Source organism: Equus quagga, chromosome 1 (genome assembly GCF_021613505.1).
Source record: "Equus quagga isolate Etosha38 chromosome 1, UCLA_HA_Equagga_1.0, whole genome shotgun sequence".
Classification (NCBI taxonomy): Eukaryota; Metazoa; Chordata; class Mammalia; order Perissodactyla; family Equidae; genus Equus; species Equus quagga.
In genome coordinates, this window is record NC_060267.1 from 102,934,501 (window position 1) to 102,948,211 (window position 13,711).

The 13,711-nt window shown below is 37.2% G+C and overlaps 1 protein-coding gene across 2 annotated transcripts in view; it reads left to right on the forward strand.

The window, feature by feature from the left end:
• The window catches only part of TMCC1 (transmembrane and coiled-coil domain family 1), a 247,725-nt gene that overhangs the window by 71,227 nt on the left and 162,787 nt on the right, over window positions 1–13,711 (forward strand). Inside the window, exon 3 of one of the 2 annotated variants that reach the window (XM_046669546.1) lies at window positions 1,718–2,318. In XM_046669546.1, coding sequence (XP_046525502.1) covers window positions 1,746–2,318 — 573 coding nt within the window. In that variant the 5' untranslated portion in view covers window positions 1,718–1,745. The remainder of the gene's footprint in view (window positions 1–1,717; window positions 2,319–13,711) is intronic. The other variant, XM_046669553.1, reaches the window with a different exon arrangement.

The window sequence follows — 13,711 nt, forward strand, 5'->3', positions numbered from 1 at the left end:
GTACTTACAGGAAGAAAACTCTAGTGAGTTTGCATTCCTGTCCCTCTGAACTCTAGTATCCTTGAGTTCATAGTGCTCTTGTATACAGCTAATTTATGCCTTCTACATTGCTACTTGGTGCCAAGCAGTCTGCATGGCTCCAGAACATGACCACTATAGTGCTTCATTGGTAGTAACTTAGACTATTCGAAGTACTTGCTAGTATAGGGAGTTTTTTAAAGGCCTTTGAACAGAAAGTTGAGGGAAAATATGGAAGAAACTTACTACACCATATTTTGTCCTCTCCAGCAGGTTCTGTGCATTAAACAGTTTTGTTTTATATATTTGCAGAAACTCGATACAAAAATAAACACTTTCTGTTATGAAAAGTCTCATCCCTACCTTCTCCCCTCCTCATTTTTGCATGTGATTTCCATAATCATGACAATTGTGCTGACCTTACATCTTAGTTTCAGCTTCCTTTTAATTTTCTGCACTTAATATTGGTGTGTGATTGCTATTTGACCTTTCTTTTTCTCTACTCTTACGTCATACTCAGTTGCTGTCTTACTTCTTTGCTTTTGAATTTGTGTGGATATATGGGAATCTTCTGTCAAGGATGACACTATTCAGAGAAAGGGATTTCTTTGAATCTCTGTTCTCGATAGCTGATACTGAGCAAAGCTCTAGTCTCTCTGAAGACAGATTCTGTCTGGATCATTTACTCATATGGTACCAGAAGGTTATTTGTGCTTCAGCAGAGAATTCAACTTATAAGATTTTTATTTCCATTTTCTTCCCGTAGGAGCAAACCTGTCACCCCTAGTTACCAGTGACCTTGATGAAAATGAAGGGTGACAAGAAATTTCTCTTATCCATTAAAATCCATGTAGAGTTAGGTTGGAATATCCATTTCTCACTATTATTCTTTGAATTTACTCTACTTAGTTTCAGCATATGGATAATTAACTGTGGTTATGAATGAGAGGAATTAAATTGCCTCAGCTAGACTGTACATATTGAATGGTCTATTCTCTCTTGATTTCTTAAGTAGTAGCTGTTCTGTCAACTGTTATAATGGTTTCCATTCCAAGATAACTCCTCTAGTATTCAGTTCTTCATATATTGAAACTTGTAGGGATTTTTTAATTTCAGCATTGCTGTTTATGGGACCGACCCAGTGGCTTAGTGGTTAAGTTCACATGCTCTGGTTTGGCAGCCTGGGGTTCATGGGTTCCGATCCCAAACGTGGACTTATACACCACTCATCAAGCCGTACTGTGGTGGCATCCCACATATAAAATAGAGGAAGATTGCCATAGATGTTAGGTCAGCAACAATCTTCCTCAAGCAAAAAGAGGAAGATTGGCAATGGATGTTAGCTCAGGGCCAATCTTCCTCACCAAAAAAAAAACAAACCTGTTTTCATTTCCTATGTACTTGTTTCTGAGCTTTTTCTTCTATTCTAGAAAATAAGCATTACCCATTATCTAGAAAACTGTCTTTTAATCTTCTGATTAAAGATTGCTTAATAATAGTGTCTATTTGTTTGGCTAGTGGCATGTTTTTCTTTAACACTAGAGTTTCTGCATGGATTTATAATATGAAGTTTTGTTTTTGTTTTTGTTTTTAACATTAGATAGGCATGAAGCCTCCGTCTCACAGCTGCATGTGTAGTTACTGTTGAAGCAAATGCCTTCCTAATTTGACAGTCTTGGTGTGTTTAAAATTTTTTGAGTTTGCAAATAAGCATATTAAGTCTGCTGATGGAGCCCTCAGGCAGTGAACAGTTATATGAGGACCCTGATCCTGGAGGCAAATCCCAAGATGCAGAGGCCAGAAAACAGACAGAATCAGAACAAAAGTTGTCTAAAATGACTCACAATGCTTTGGAGAACATTAATGTGATTGGCCAAGGCTTGAAGCATCTCTTCCAGCACCAGCGCAGGAGGTCATCAGTGTCTCCACACGATGTGCAACAAATTCAGGCAGATCCAGAACCTGAAATGGATCTGGAAAGCCAGAACGCATGTGCTGAGATTGATGGTGTCCCCACCCACCCCACAGCTCTGAATCGTGTCCTGCAGCAGATCCGAGTGCCACCCAAGATGAAGAGAGGGACAAGCTTGCATAGTAGGCGGGGCAAGCCAGAGGCCCCAAAGGGAAGTCCCCAAATCAACAGGAAATCTGGCCAGGAGATGGCAACTGTTATGCAGTCTGGCCGACCCAGGTCTTCATCCACAACTGACGCTCCTACCAGCTCCGCTGTGATGGAGATAGCTTGTGCTGCTGCTGCTGCTGCTGCATGTCTGCCAGGGGATGAGGCAACTGCAGAACGGGTAAGTCTGTTTAGATTTTCTTTTTCTGTTAACTTACTGTTCTTTGTATCTAGGACTCTCCAAACTTTTCTTTGGTAACTAAAAAGAGATATCTCAGCAAGTATCTCAAAGTTGTGGTAGAAGATAGTTTTCCCTTTCATTAAATAAATGGGATGAATAATAATCATTCTAGCTAATGAATGAATGCTTATAATTATATTCCTATTTGCTTCCTGACATATTGCTATATTTTGTTTATTTTACCCTTTCACTAATACCTTCAATATACTTCATGTGCTCTTTATGTATTAAAAGGCTCAGTTTTATGGCAGAGGAACAAAGACGCTTTGTTGTTGTTGCTTTGGTTTTGCACATGAATTGGCTTACATTAATGAAGGGAATGAATAAAGTTCTAGAATTTAGGTTTGTCTGTGCTTAGCATGGAAATACACTAAATTGCTTATAATTTTCGTATACACTGTACCACATCATCAGCATTCAATATACATTTTGCCTTCTACAGTACAACATATGCATTCTTATAATTTACTCTTGATAAACAGTTTTTTTGCGTCTGCCTTTATGAGCGAACTAGGCATAACGAATACAGGGGAAACTCCTTCCATATAACTCTCACTTCACCTTCAGTTATGGTTAGTTGAGGCACAAAGAAGTAGTTCTGCTAGGGTTTGAAAACTCAGATACGTGTAACCAGGCCAGGTAGTGACAATGATTGAACTCAAGTGTTAAGGGCCTTGGACAAACTAAAGAGGACATGCCCTGTCTAAAGGGACAGTGTCTTCTTAGCTTTAGATGATTGTTGTAATTTAGGACTGTGAGCCCATTCTTGTCGGCGCTTCTTATTTTTCAAGAGAAACTGGAAAGCTAGATGAGTAATCTCTTGATTTTTAACATATTATGCAAGCTAAACAGAAGATATTTGTGGGCCTGGTCTGCCCCATAAGTCACCTTCTTGTTATCGTTTGGCTTTACTTTTATGTATTCCTTCATGCTTTTGTGATGGTCAATCACTTTCATTCTATATTTGCTTCTGACGCAGGAAAGTTTATTTTCCTGGATATTTAGCCTGGAAATCTAAGTATTGAATCTAGTATCTTTATACCTCTCCTACCTAAATGTAACATTAAAAACAAACAAACAAGTAAAGGACAATAAGTTACTTTAAGAAATTAAACCTGTCAGAATGACAGATTCACTAAAATAGCAGAATCATCAGAATAATGATTCACGTCATTAAAATTAAAAGTATAAATAAGGAAAAGTAGCATATTTTTATGTGTATAATAGTTATCTTTGAAATAAAAAGGACATTTATTCATTGATTATGCAATCTAGTTGGCAATAAAAACTAACAATGCAACTATATAATTTGTCTTTTTTTTTTAAATAATTCTTTCTTTTTTTAAAGATATTATTTTTTCCTTTTTCTCCCCAAAGCCCCCCGGTTCATAGTTGTGTACTTTTAGTTGTGAGTCCTCCTCGTTGTGGCATGTGGGATGCCACCTCAGCATGGCTTGATGAGCAGTGCCGTGTCCGCGTCCAGGATTCAAACCAGCGAGACCCTGGGCTGCTGAAGTGGAGCGTGCGAACTTAACCACTCAGCCACAGGGCTGGCCTCCTATAATTTGTCTTAATCTGTACCAGAGAACATTAGGAAATTTAGTATCACTGATTCAAGGATTACAGACTTTCATGTTAAAAAGAAAAAGTATAAGTAAAGCATATTATATACATTTATATTGTTTTGGAAAACTTCATAGAAAGACAGCCAAGGGAGAACTTTTTTTTTCCATAAAATTGTTTCTTTAATGTTCTTTGTCAACTTTATCGACATATACTTAAGAATAAAACCGGGGCCTGCCCCGTGGCCAAGTGGTTGGGTTCGCACACTCCGCTGCAGGTGGCCCAGTGTTTCGGCGGTTCGAGTTTTGGGCGCAGACATGGCACCGCTCATCGAGCCACACTGAGGTGGTGTCCCACGTGCCACAACTGGAAGGACCCACAACTAAGAGTATACAATTATGTACTGGGGGGCTTTGGGGAGAAAAAGGAAACAAATAAAATCTTTAAAAAAAAAAAAAGAATAAAACCCATGAATTTTAAATGTACAATTTGATTAATTTTGAAAAATGTATAGTCATGTAATAACACTCATTGTATAGAACATTTGCATCACCCCAGAATGATTTCTCATGCCCCTTTGCTAGCAGTCCTCTTTTCTCCAATTCTTGGCCTCTGGCAGCTGCTGATCTGCTTACTATCACTATTGTTTTCCCTTTTTTAGAATTTAATATAAAAAGGATCATACAGTATGTAGTTTTTTGTGTTTGACTTCTTTCACTTAGCGTAACCTGTTAGAGATTCCACTATGTTGTTGCGTTGGTCCTTTTTATTGCTGGGTAGTATTCCATTGTGTATCTCTTTGTTTATCCATTCACCAGTTGGTGGACATTTGGATGATTTCCATTTTCTGGCTATTTTGAATTAAACTGCTGTGAACTTTTGTATTTAGGTCTTACAAACACATTTTCATTTCTCTGAGTTATATGGTGAATGTATCTGCACTGTTTTTACTCAAAACACTTTTGATACCAAATGTGTGGGTTTTTCCCCACACCAACAACCAGTTCTGACATTAACTGGGTGTCCTGCAATTCAGTTCAGTTCTGACAATAACTACCTGAAGTTAATTTAGAGCCCCTAGGTTAAGGACCCAGTCCCACAAGAGTGCCCCCACTTCAGACATCAGTCACAAGTCCCAGATTGCCACCTGTCCTTCTGACCAACCAGCTGTAAATCAGGAGTTCCCATGACTCCCTCCTCAGGTTCAGTAGTTTGCTAGAATGGCTCGCAGAACCCAGGAAGGCACTTTACTTGCATTTCCTGGTTTATTATAAAGGGTACAACTGAGGAACAACCAGATGGAAGAGATGCATAGAGCAAGGTTGGGGTAGGGGGATGGTTGGTGGTGCAGAGCTTCCGTGTCCTCTATAGGCACACCACCCTCCCAGCACGTGTGTTCACCAACTGGGAAGCCCTCCAAATGCTGTCATTTAGGGTTTTTTTGGGCAGCTTCATTACATAGGCATGGTTGATTAAATCATTGGCAATTGGTGATTAACGCTGTCTCCAAATCCTCTCCTGTCGTGGGGGGTTAGGAGGTGGGGATGAAAGTTCCAGGCCTCTAATCATGCCTTGGTCTTCTGGCAAGCAGCACCCATTCTGAAGCTGTCTAGGGGCCACCGGTCATCTCATTAGCATACAAAAGGTACTTTTATACTCCTGAGATTACAAGGCTTTTAGGCTCTGGGCCAGGAACCTGGAACAAAGACTAAAAATATATTTATCACAGTATATGTTTAACTTATAAAGTGACTTACAATTTTATGTTTCTACCAGCAGTTTATGAAAATTTGAGTTTCTTCTCATCCTCACCAATATTTGGTGGTGTCATTACTTTTAAATTTAGCCATTCTAGTGCGTGTGTAGTGCTATTGCATTGGGTTTTTTATTTTGTATTTCCCTAATGACATGAAAAGATTATCGGTAGCATTTATTTTTTTATGCATTTTATAAAGATTGGCTAGTGATTTAAATAAGAGAAGATTATTTTTAAGGATTGATGTGAATTTTTCCTAGATGTTTAAGTGGTTTGACAGAACTCTTCAGAATTAGAAGAAGAGTCATTCATCCAAAGTTTGCTGTTTGTTTAATTAGTTTACATCTGCTGTAGAACTGACTTCTTATAGTTTTAATAAGTATATATTTTTTTATAATCATCAGTCTGGGAGATAAAGCTCATGTTATTCATGCGTAAAATCAGAATGCAGTGATATCAGTTCTGATTTATAAAATTTGACATGTCTAGATATAGAAGGCACTATGTTGTAATTTGCTTCTTAAAAGTTTAGGTTGTGTTGTCTCTGTGAACAACACACTGCCAGAACCTAAGTACGTACTGTACTTACCTTCTTACCCAGTGTAATTGGGATCAAATAGTTTGCCAGTTAATCAAAAAGTCAGTTATATTTTATCAAGAAATTATCAAAAAATGATACATACTTCAAAAATTTTATTTTAACTTAAAACCAAGGTCTTACTTTTTTTTAGTATAAATATAAATCTACTGATTGGACTTCTGTGCCTTTCTTGCACTTTCTTGCATGGACTAAAATTTCTAGCTTTAATTTTTATAAAGTGGAATGATAACCTGAAGACACTTGTGAAGCAGTCTGGGACAGAATCTTAAATTCTAATAATCTCTTGAAATGCCTTGCCCACCTTAAATTTGTTTTTTAAAAGGGATCGTGCGTTTATTGAGTCTTTCCAAAGCACTTAGTTTTCATAGAAACAACAGTCCTTTTTGTACTCACATCGTATTGGTTTATTTAATTAAACTATTTAGTTATAATGAGTATAACTAGCAGACTGTTGTGGGAGCAATATGTATATGGAAGTACTAGCCATAAACACTGATTATCTTCTGGACATAAAGTCTCATATGTGTTTCAGAGAAAATGGAGAGTTTAAGAGTAATATGGCAAATTGGTTAAGTGGAGATTAGTCTGGAGAGCTTCTACCCTGTTGTATCTTAGTGTGTGAGACTGTTTGTTTCCAATTCTAAACACTGCTCTTCTATTTTCATATCTTCTTTTTTTTTCTTTTTTATCTCAAAGGTCTGAGGGTGAAAATATTTTAATATTGGTGATAAACATTTAAGTACACTGGTAATTCTGTTCCATGTTGTTAACAGCATACTTATAGACTTGTGTCTGCATGTGCTTGTGCACACACACAATTCTAAGACAAACGTTGAGTTGATTTTCCAATGTACCCATTGTGTTTGAAAGCCATCTGCTTTTACCTCAGCCATCTGCCACATACCAGTCTAGTTTTTAAAGCACATTCTTGGCCTTTAAGCTAGATTCCTTTTTTTTTTTTAATTCAGATTTGGCAAGTATTTATTTGTGCCTAGTATGTGCAAAGCATGGCCTTGACCTAATGATGGAAATGGGACCTGCTTGGAACAGTCATGACACGTGTTCCACGAACAAAGGTTCTGTATTCCCTTCCTTGTCAGGTTTACTAGCATCAATCTTATTCCCACAGAAAAATCTTACTGACACATTCAGTCTGTTGCAGTACTTGTGTTGAAAAGTTTCATCTCTTAAAGTAATTATGTATGTACTTAATAAATATATGCCACAGGTACTTGATAAATTCTATCATTTAAAGGATCATCTTTAAACGAAGGCAGATTGATATAAGCAGTTTTTCTATAAATGCTTTGTGATTTGAAAGTTAAAAAGTTAAATGTTTTGAATTTGAAAGAAACGTGCTCAGTGCAGGAAACCTTAAATACAGAAAAGTAAAAGAAGAAAAAAATAAAAATAACTATTGCCAGTATTTTTGGGTGTTTTCTCAGTATATTCCTTGCACATGAAGAAATACATAGAAGAAAATTTAAATTTATTTTTATTAATATTAGCGTTTTCAAATAACATCAGAATCCTGTTAAATGCACAATTTTGTATTCTTTTTGATTAAAATTCTTTCGTGAGCATTTTTAGATATCTATAAATATTCTTTATAGATATTTTACTGATTGCATAATATTACCACATATTTTGTTGTAATACCATAATTTGTGTTAACCAATTTTATATATTGAATTGGAGATGGAGAAATGAAAATATTTAAATTTTCAATGTAATTTTCTTTACATGAAATAATAAGTGATATTTAGGAGTACCTAGTGGTAGTAATGATAATGATAACTACCATTCATTGTGTACTTATTATATGGCAGGCAGTGTGTTTACACACATTATATAATTTTCTCATTAATTCTAAAACAGCCCTCTGTTTTGTATTTTTTCTCTCTCTCTCTTTTTTTTGCTGAGGAAGATTTGCCCTGAGCTAGCATCTGTGCCAATCTTCCTTTTTATTTTTTTTTTTGTGTATGCAGGCTGCCAGCACAGCATGGCCACTGACAGAGCAGTGTAGGTCTGCATCGGGGAACCAAACCTGGGCTGCCAAAGATGAGCACACTGAACTTAACCAGTAGGCCACCAGGGCTGGCCCTGTATTTTCTCTTGTTTATTGATGAAATAGCAGAGGCATACAGGAGTTAAGTATGCCCATGGTTTCACAGCTCTCATGTTTCACAACTAGAGTGTTTCAGAACTGAAATAATAAATCTAGGCCATTTATATTTTGATTAGATGTGTTTTAGTAACTACTGTGTGCTAGGCACTATCTGATTCAAAAACTGCTTTTACCTACCATCCCAAACTGTCTCCATTTTTATGTACTGTATATTGGTCTAAGTACTTGGGAGATAGAAAGAATGTACAGGAAGTATAAATTTTTCTTTCTGCACTTTAAAATAGTAACTTCATTTGTATCTATCATACGGTAGGAATAATCAGCATATTGACATTTAATTTATGGAAATTCAGGGTTAGCATTTCATACCAAATAAGATGGTCTTATTTCAGATCCTTCTGTCAGATCTTTTAAAATGGCTGTCATGTAAGACTGTTTCTATTATACCTACTATTCATGTTTAAAGTTCTCCATGGTGTGTCGGAAAATTTTCTGATCCTAGACTCAGTGAACTTATAGTCCAGTTGGAGATGTGGCAAACAATGTAAAACAGTATCAATATGATAAATGATACAGACAGATCAAGAAGAGAAAGATCATTCTGAGTTGACATGAATAAAAAAGTTAGAAGAGGCGGAGGAGGTGGGTGCTTTGATTTGGGTCTTGGAGAAGAAATAGGATTTAGATATGTGAGTATCTGGTGGGTAGGAGAAGGTTATTTCAGAAAGGGGAATGATATGAGCAAGGAAAACAAGATTTATTGGTGAGATGGTTAGTCAATTAAAGGTGGTCAAAGAAGCATGCATGTCAGCTGCCTCAGGTCTTTTTTAGAATGAGGTAGGGTGTAAACTTGTCTCTCTTTTTCATCTCATATAATCTATTCAACATATTTCGTCAAACTTATGAGTGCCTATTAGTTGCAAGATATTCTGAAAAACGCTGTAGTGGACATTTAGATACATAACACTTGATCCCAGCTCTTAAGATTTTTAAGACTGTCAGGAAAGATAAGATGTACACACAGAAGAGAAAATAACTTGTGAATTTTAATAAAGCACATTAACATGAATTCTCTCACTTGATCTTCTTAATAATTCTATGAGATGGTAATGAAGGTCCTTATTGTCATTATTTCACAGACTAGGAAGCATAAGTGATTTAAGGATCACACAACTTATAAATAAGGGGTGAAGCTTTTGATTTCTGTAGGTTAGTTTTCTTTCTGCAACACTGTGCTGCCTCCACAGTATCATACAAGATGTAATGTGATGAGTGCCACAAGCAATATAAAAACATATGTGTTTAGGGATAGAGTAATTCTGTCCAGAGGATCTGGGAATGCTTTGAAGGAGGGGCTTCAGGATGTTGATGTGGGTAATAGGGAGTAAGGATATCCTCTAATTCAAAGACCTTGGGAATGAAACTAATTAGTGCTTTCTTAGTAAACTTAGACTCTTTCAAGTTATATTATGGACTTGAATGATAAAGGCTGTGACATTTTGGCTGATACACTGAGAGAAGGCCTAAAACTGTTGACAGCGCTTTCAAGACAGGTGCCATGTCTTAGCTTTATATCCCTCCCAAGACCTAGCAGGACAACATTTTGCACACAAATACCTCGGGCAAAAATAGTGTTTATTTATTGAATAATGGGCCGGTCCTCTTCTCTGTCTACATCTTAAGTGTTATGTCTCTTGGAGTTTTAACCATAGCCCATACCATTCTTTTCACTCCTTTGTGAACTTAACTGGTATCATACTGGTGTCATACTTTCAGCTTCCACAAAATTTTGGTCTCCAATCTGACCAATTCTGTGATCTTCAGAGTTGATTATCTAAGTCTCTGTTGGTTGTCTGCCTGGGCAATTCAAACTTATCATTTCTGAATTTGAATTCATAAACCTTTTTGTCTTCTAGTATGTGTTCTATCTCAGTTGTTTCCAAACTTGAGTGAATATAGTAGAAATCATTGAGGACACGAGGTTGGCAACCTTAGTTATCCTGACCCCTTCCACTTCTGAATCACATGATCCCGAAGCTTGCCCCTGTTCTCCATTCCCAAATCAGTGCCCTAGTTTGAGCCTTCAACCATCTCATTGCCCTTTCAGATCCTTTCTCCATACTGCATGCAGTTGTGAGAGCTGTCTGAAATGCAAAACAAATCATGTCATTTCCACTGCTTAAAAACTCTTCACTGGCTCTGCCATTACCTGAGGGGTAAAGAAATTCCTTAAAATGACATACAAGACCTTCCATAGTTTAGCCCATGTGGACTTTGCCTCATGCGACTCCCTGCCCCATATAGGAATCAGCACTCCTTTCCATATTTTTGTTTATACTTTCATTCATTCATTCATTCAACAAGTATATAGAGAGTATCTGATATGTGCTGGGCACTGCAGATAGCATGATGAACAAAACAGATGTGATCCTTACTCTCATGGAGTTTATAATATGATGGGGACACATATTGGACAAATAATCATTTGAACAAATCTAAATTTTCAACTGTGATAAGTGCTACTTATATGGACATTTGACCTAGTTAAGGAAGTCAGGGTAGACTTCCCTGAGGAAGTGACAGAGATCTAATGGATAAGCTGAGGTAATTAGTGATGGAGAGGAAACTGCAGGTCCAAAGGCACTAAGATGGGAGGCAGTTTGCTGAGTATGAGAGATCGAATGGCAGGTGTGTGTTTGTATGTGTGCACATGCAAGCTCACGCTGGTTCAGGTTGAAGAGATAGGTAGGAAGCAGTTCATACAGAGATTTGGAGACAATATTAAGCAGTTTTTCTCCACCTCAGAGGAATGAGTAGCATCAAAGCATTTTAAGGAAGGAGGGCAATATCAACTTTGTGATTAGAAAATATCACTATGCTTGTAGTTCAGAGAATGGATTGGAGTAGGTTCCTATTGAATGCAGGTAGACCAGCCAGAAAGCTATGATAGCAGTCCACATAAGGGATGACCATAGTTTGGATCAAGGAAATAATGGTGGAAGTGGAAAGAAGAGTTACCTGAGGGCAGGGATTGTGTCTTATCAATCTTTGAATTCCCCTTGCCTAATACTTCTGCCCTTGGTTTATTTGTTCAATGAATTAGTGAGTTGTAAGTAGACTTAGGGAGCAAGAAGGAATGTCTAATTAGTGAGTTGTACATGGATCTAATTAGTTGAGAATGTACGTGGATAAATTTTTGAAATGGAGTAAGCTTTCATTCAATCATTCATCAATATTTATTAAATACCTACTATGTACGAGGCAGTGTTCTGGGTAGTTAGGATACATTAGAAAACAAAACAGGCAAAGATTTTGGCCTTTCTGCTGCTTACTTTGTATTAAAGGAGATAGGATACAATAGATAGAATAAATGAATTATATGTTATGTTGGAACATGATAAGTATTATAGAAAAAAGGAAAAAATTAGACTAAGATAAGAGGTCAGGAGTATGTGTAGAGGGGAGGTGAGTTGCAATGTAAAGTAGGATAAGGGTAAGCCTTATTGAGAAGGTGACATTTAGGTGAAGACTTGAGGAGATGAAGGAGTTAGTCATGTGGCTGGCTATCTGGGGGATAAGTACTCAAGGCAGATGAAGTAAGCCCAGAGTGGGAGCCTGCCTGACGTGTTAAAGGAATTACAGGGAAGCCAGTGTGAAAAAGCTGAGTGAGCAGGGGACAGTGGTAAGAGATGAGGTCAGAGAGGTCACAGGTGGCCATATCAAGTAGGACTTCGTAGGCATTTTAAGGACTTTGGCTGTATTCTGAATGAGATGGGGAGCCATTGGAGGGTTTTGAGCATAGGAGTGATGTGATCTGATCTATTTTTAAAATGGATCACTCTGGCTGCTGTGTGAATAGACTGCAGGGGGTTAAGGGTGGAAGCTGGGAGACCAGTTAGGAATTTGTGGTAGAATCTAGACAAGAAATGGTGATGACTGAAATAGAGCTTTAAATAGAGGAGCTGGAGAGATCACAGCAAGAGAATAACAATGGTCAGTTTGCAAGATTTTGAAGGTCCGAATAGGATTTCCCTAGAAGGCAAATGGAGTTGATTATTGGTATATTACACCAAGAAAGGGGTTCTCTATGAAGAAAATAACAGTGAGTCTTGATGTAGATTTTATGCAAAGCATAAAACGTCTTAGAAAAACTACTAAATTATTGCACAGAAGGCCTAATGGAAGAAGGAAATAGCTATTGAATATGTGTTTTCATGACAACAGGTTAGAGACAGGCCATGTTTTGAAGCAATGATTCATAGTGGTCCAAAAATCAAGTATATGTTTCCTGGTGTAAATGGAGATTAAGTAAATGCTGTGAAATTTCAGTGAGTATATAAATGTGCCAAAATATTAGGATGGTGTTAATGTTTAAGTAATAACATCAAGGGGAGAAATGGAAAGTAGAATTAGAGGAGAAAGGAGGCTTGAGAATTCACAGTAGGTTCAGTTGGTTTGGTTCCCTCAAGTTTTTGCGTATTATAATTGTTGTTTTATGGTGAGTCAAACTTTTAAATACTCAGATTCCTTATAACATTATAAAGTCAGATTTTATATCTCACCTGCTCAAATAGAAGATTGGAAAATAATTATTTTGTTAAAACTTGCTTGAGTATAATGGAAAACAGTTTAAAAAAAAAAGGCTTTTGTCCTGGATTTGCCACTTACCAGCTGAGTGATTTTAGCCAGGTTACTTAACAATCTGATCTTTAGTGCTCCTGCCAACTTTGTTTTTTGAGTCGGTGATGTGGAATATGAAAAATTGCACACAAGAAGGTGCAAACCTGGTTAAGTATACTGAAAGTTTTCGTGGTGATATCTCAGTTTACAAGCTCTTCTATCTTTTATAAAACACTGGGATCAGAAGTGTTTTCCCCCAGTGTTTTTTTGTTCGTACTTTTCAATAAATGTTTATAAGTGTTTGACCTAGTGTTGTATTAAGTGAGGGGTCTGCGGAGTTTTTCTGTAAATAGTAATAGTAAATATTTTCAACCATATGGTCTTTGTTGTAGCTACTCAACTCTGCATCACAGCATGAAAGCAGCCACCCACAATATGTAAATGAATGAGCATGCCTAGGTTCGGTTGTAGTGGACAATATCTGGGATGTGGCTTGTGATAGTAAGAGGAGGTAAACAAAACATATAAGTAAAATAATATGATGGTTGTGAAAGAAGATAAAAGAATGCTAGAGCAGCAAATTTTAAGCAGAGTGGTCAGGGAAGTCCTCACTGATATACGAGCCGAGACCTGAAGGAGATCTGGGGAAAGAGCAGACCAGGCAG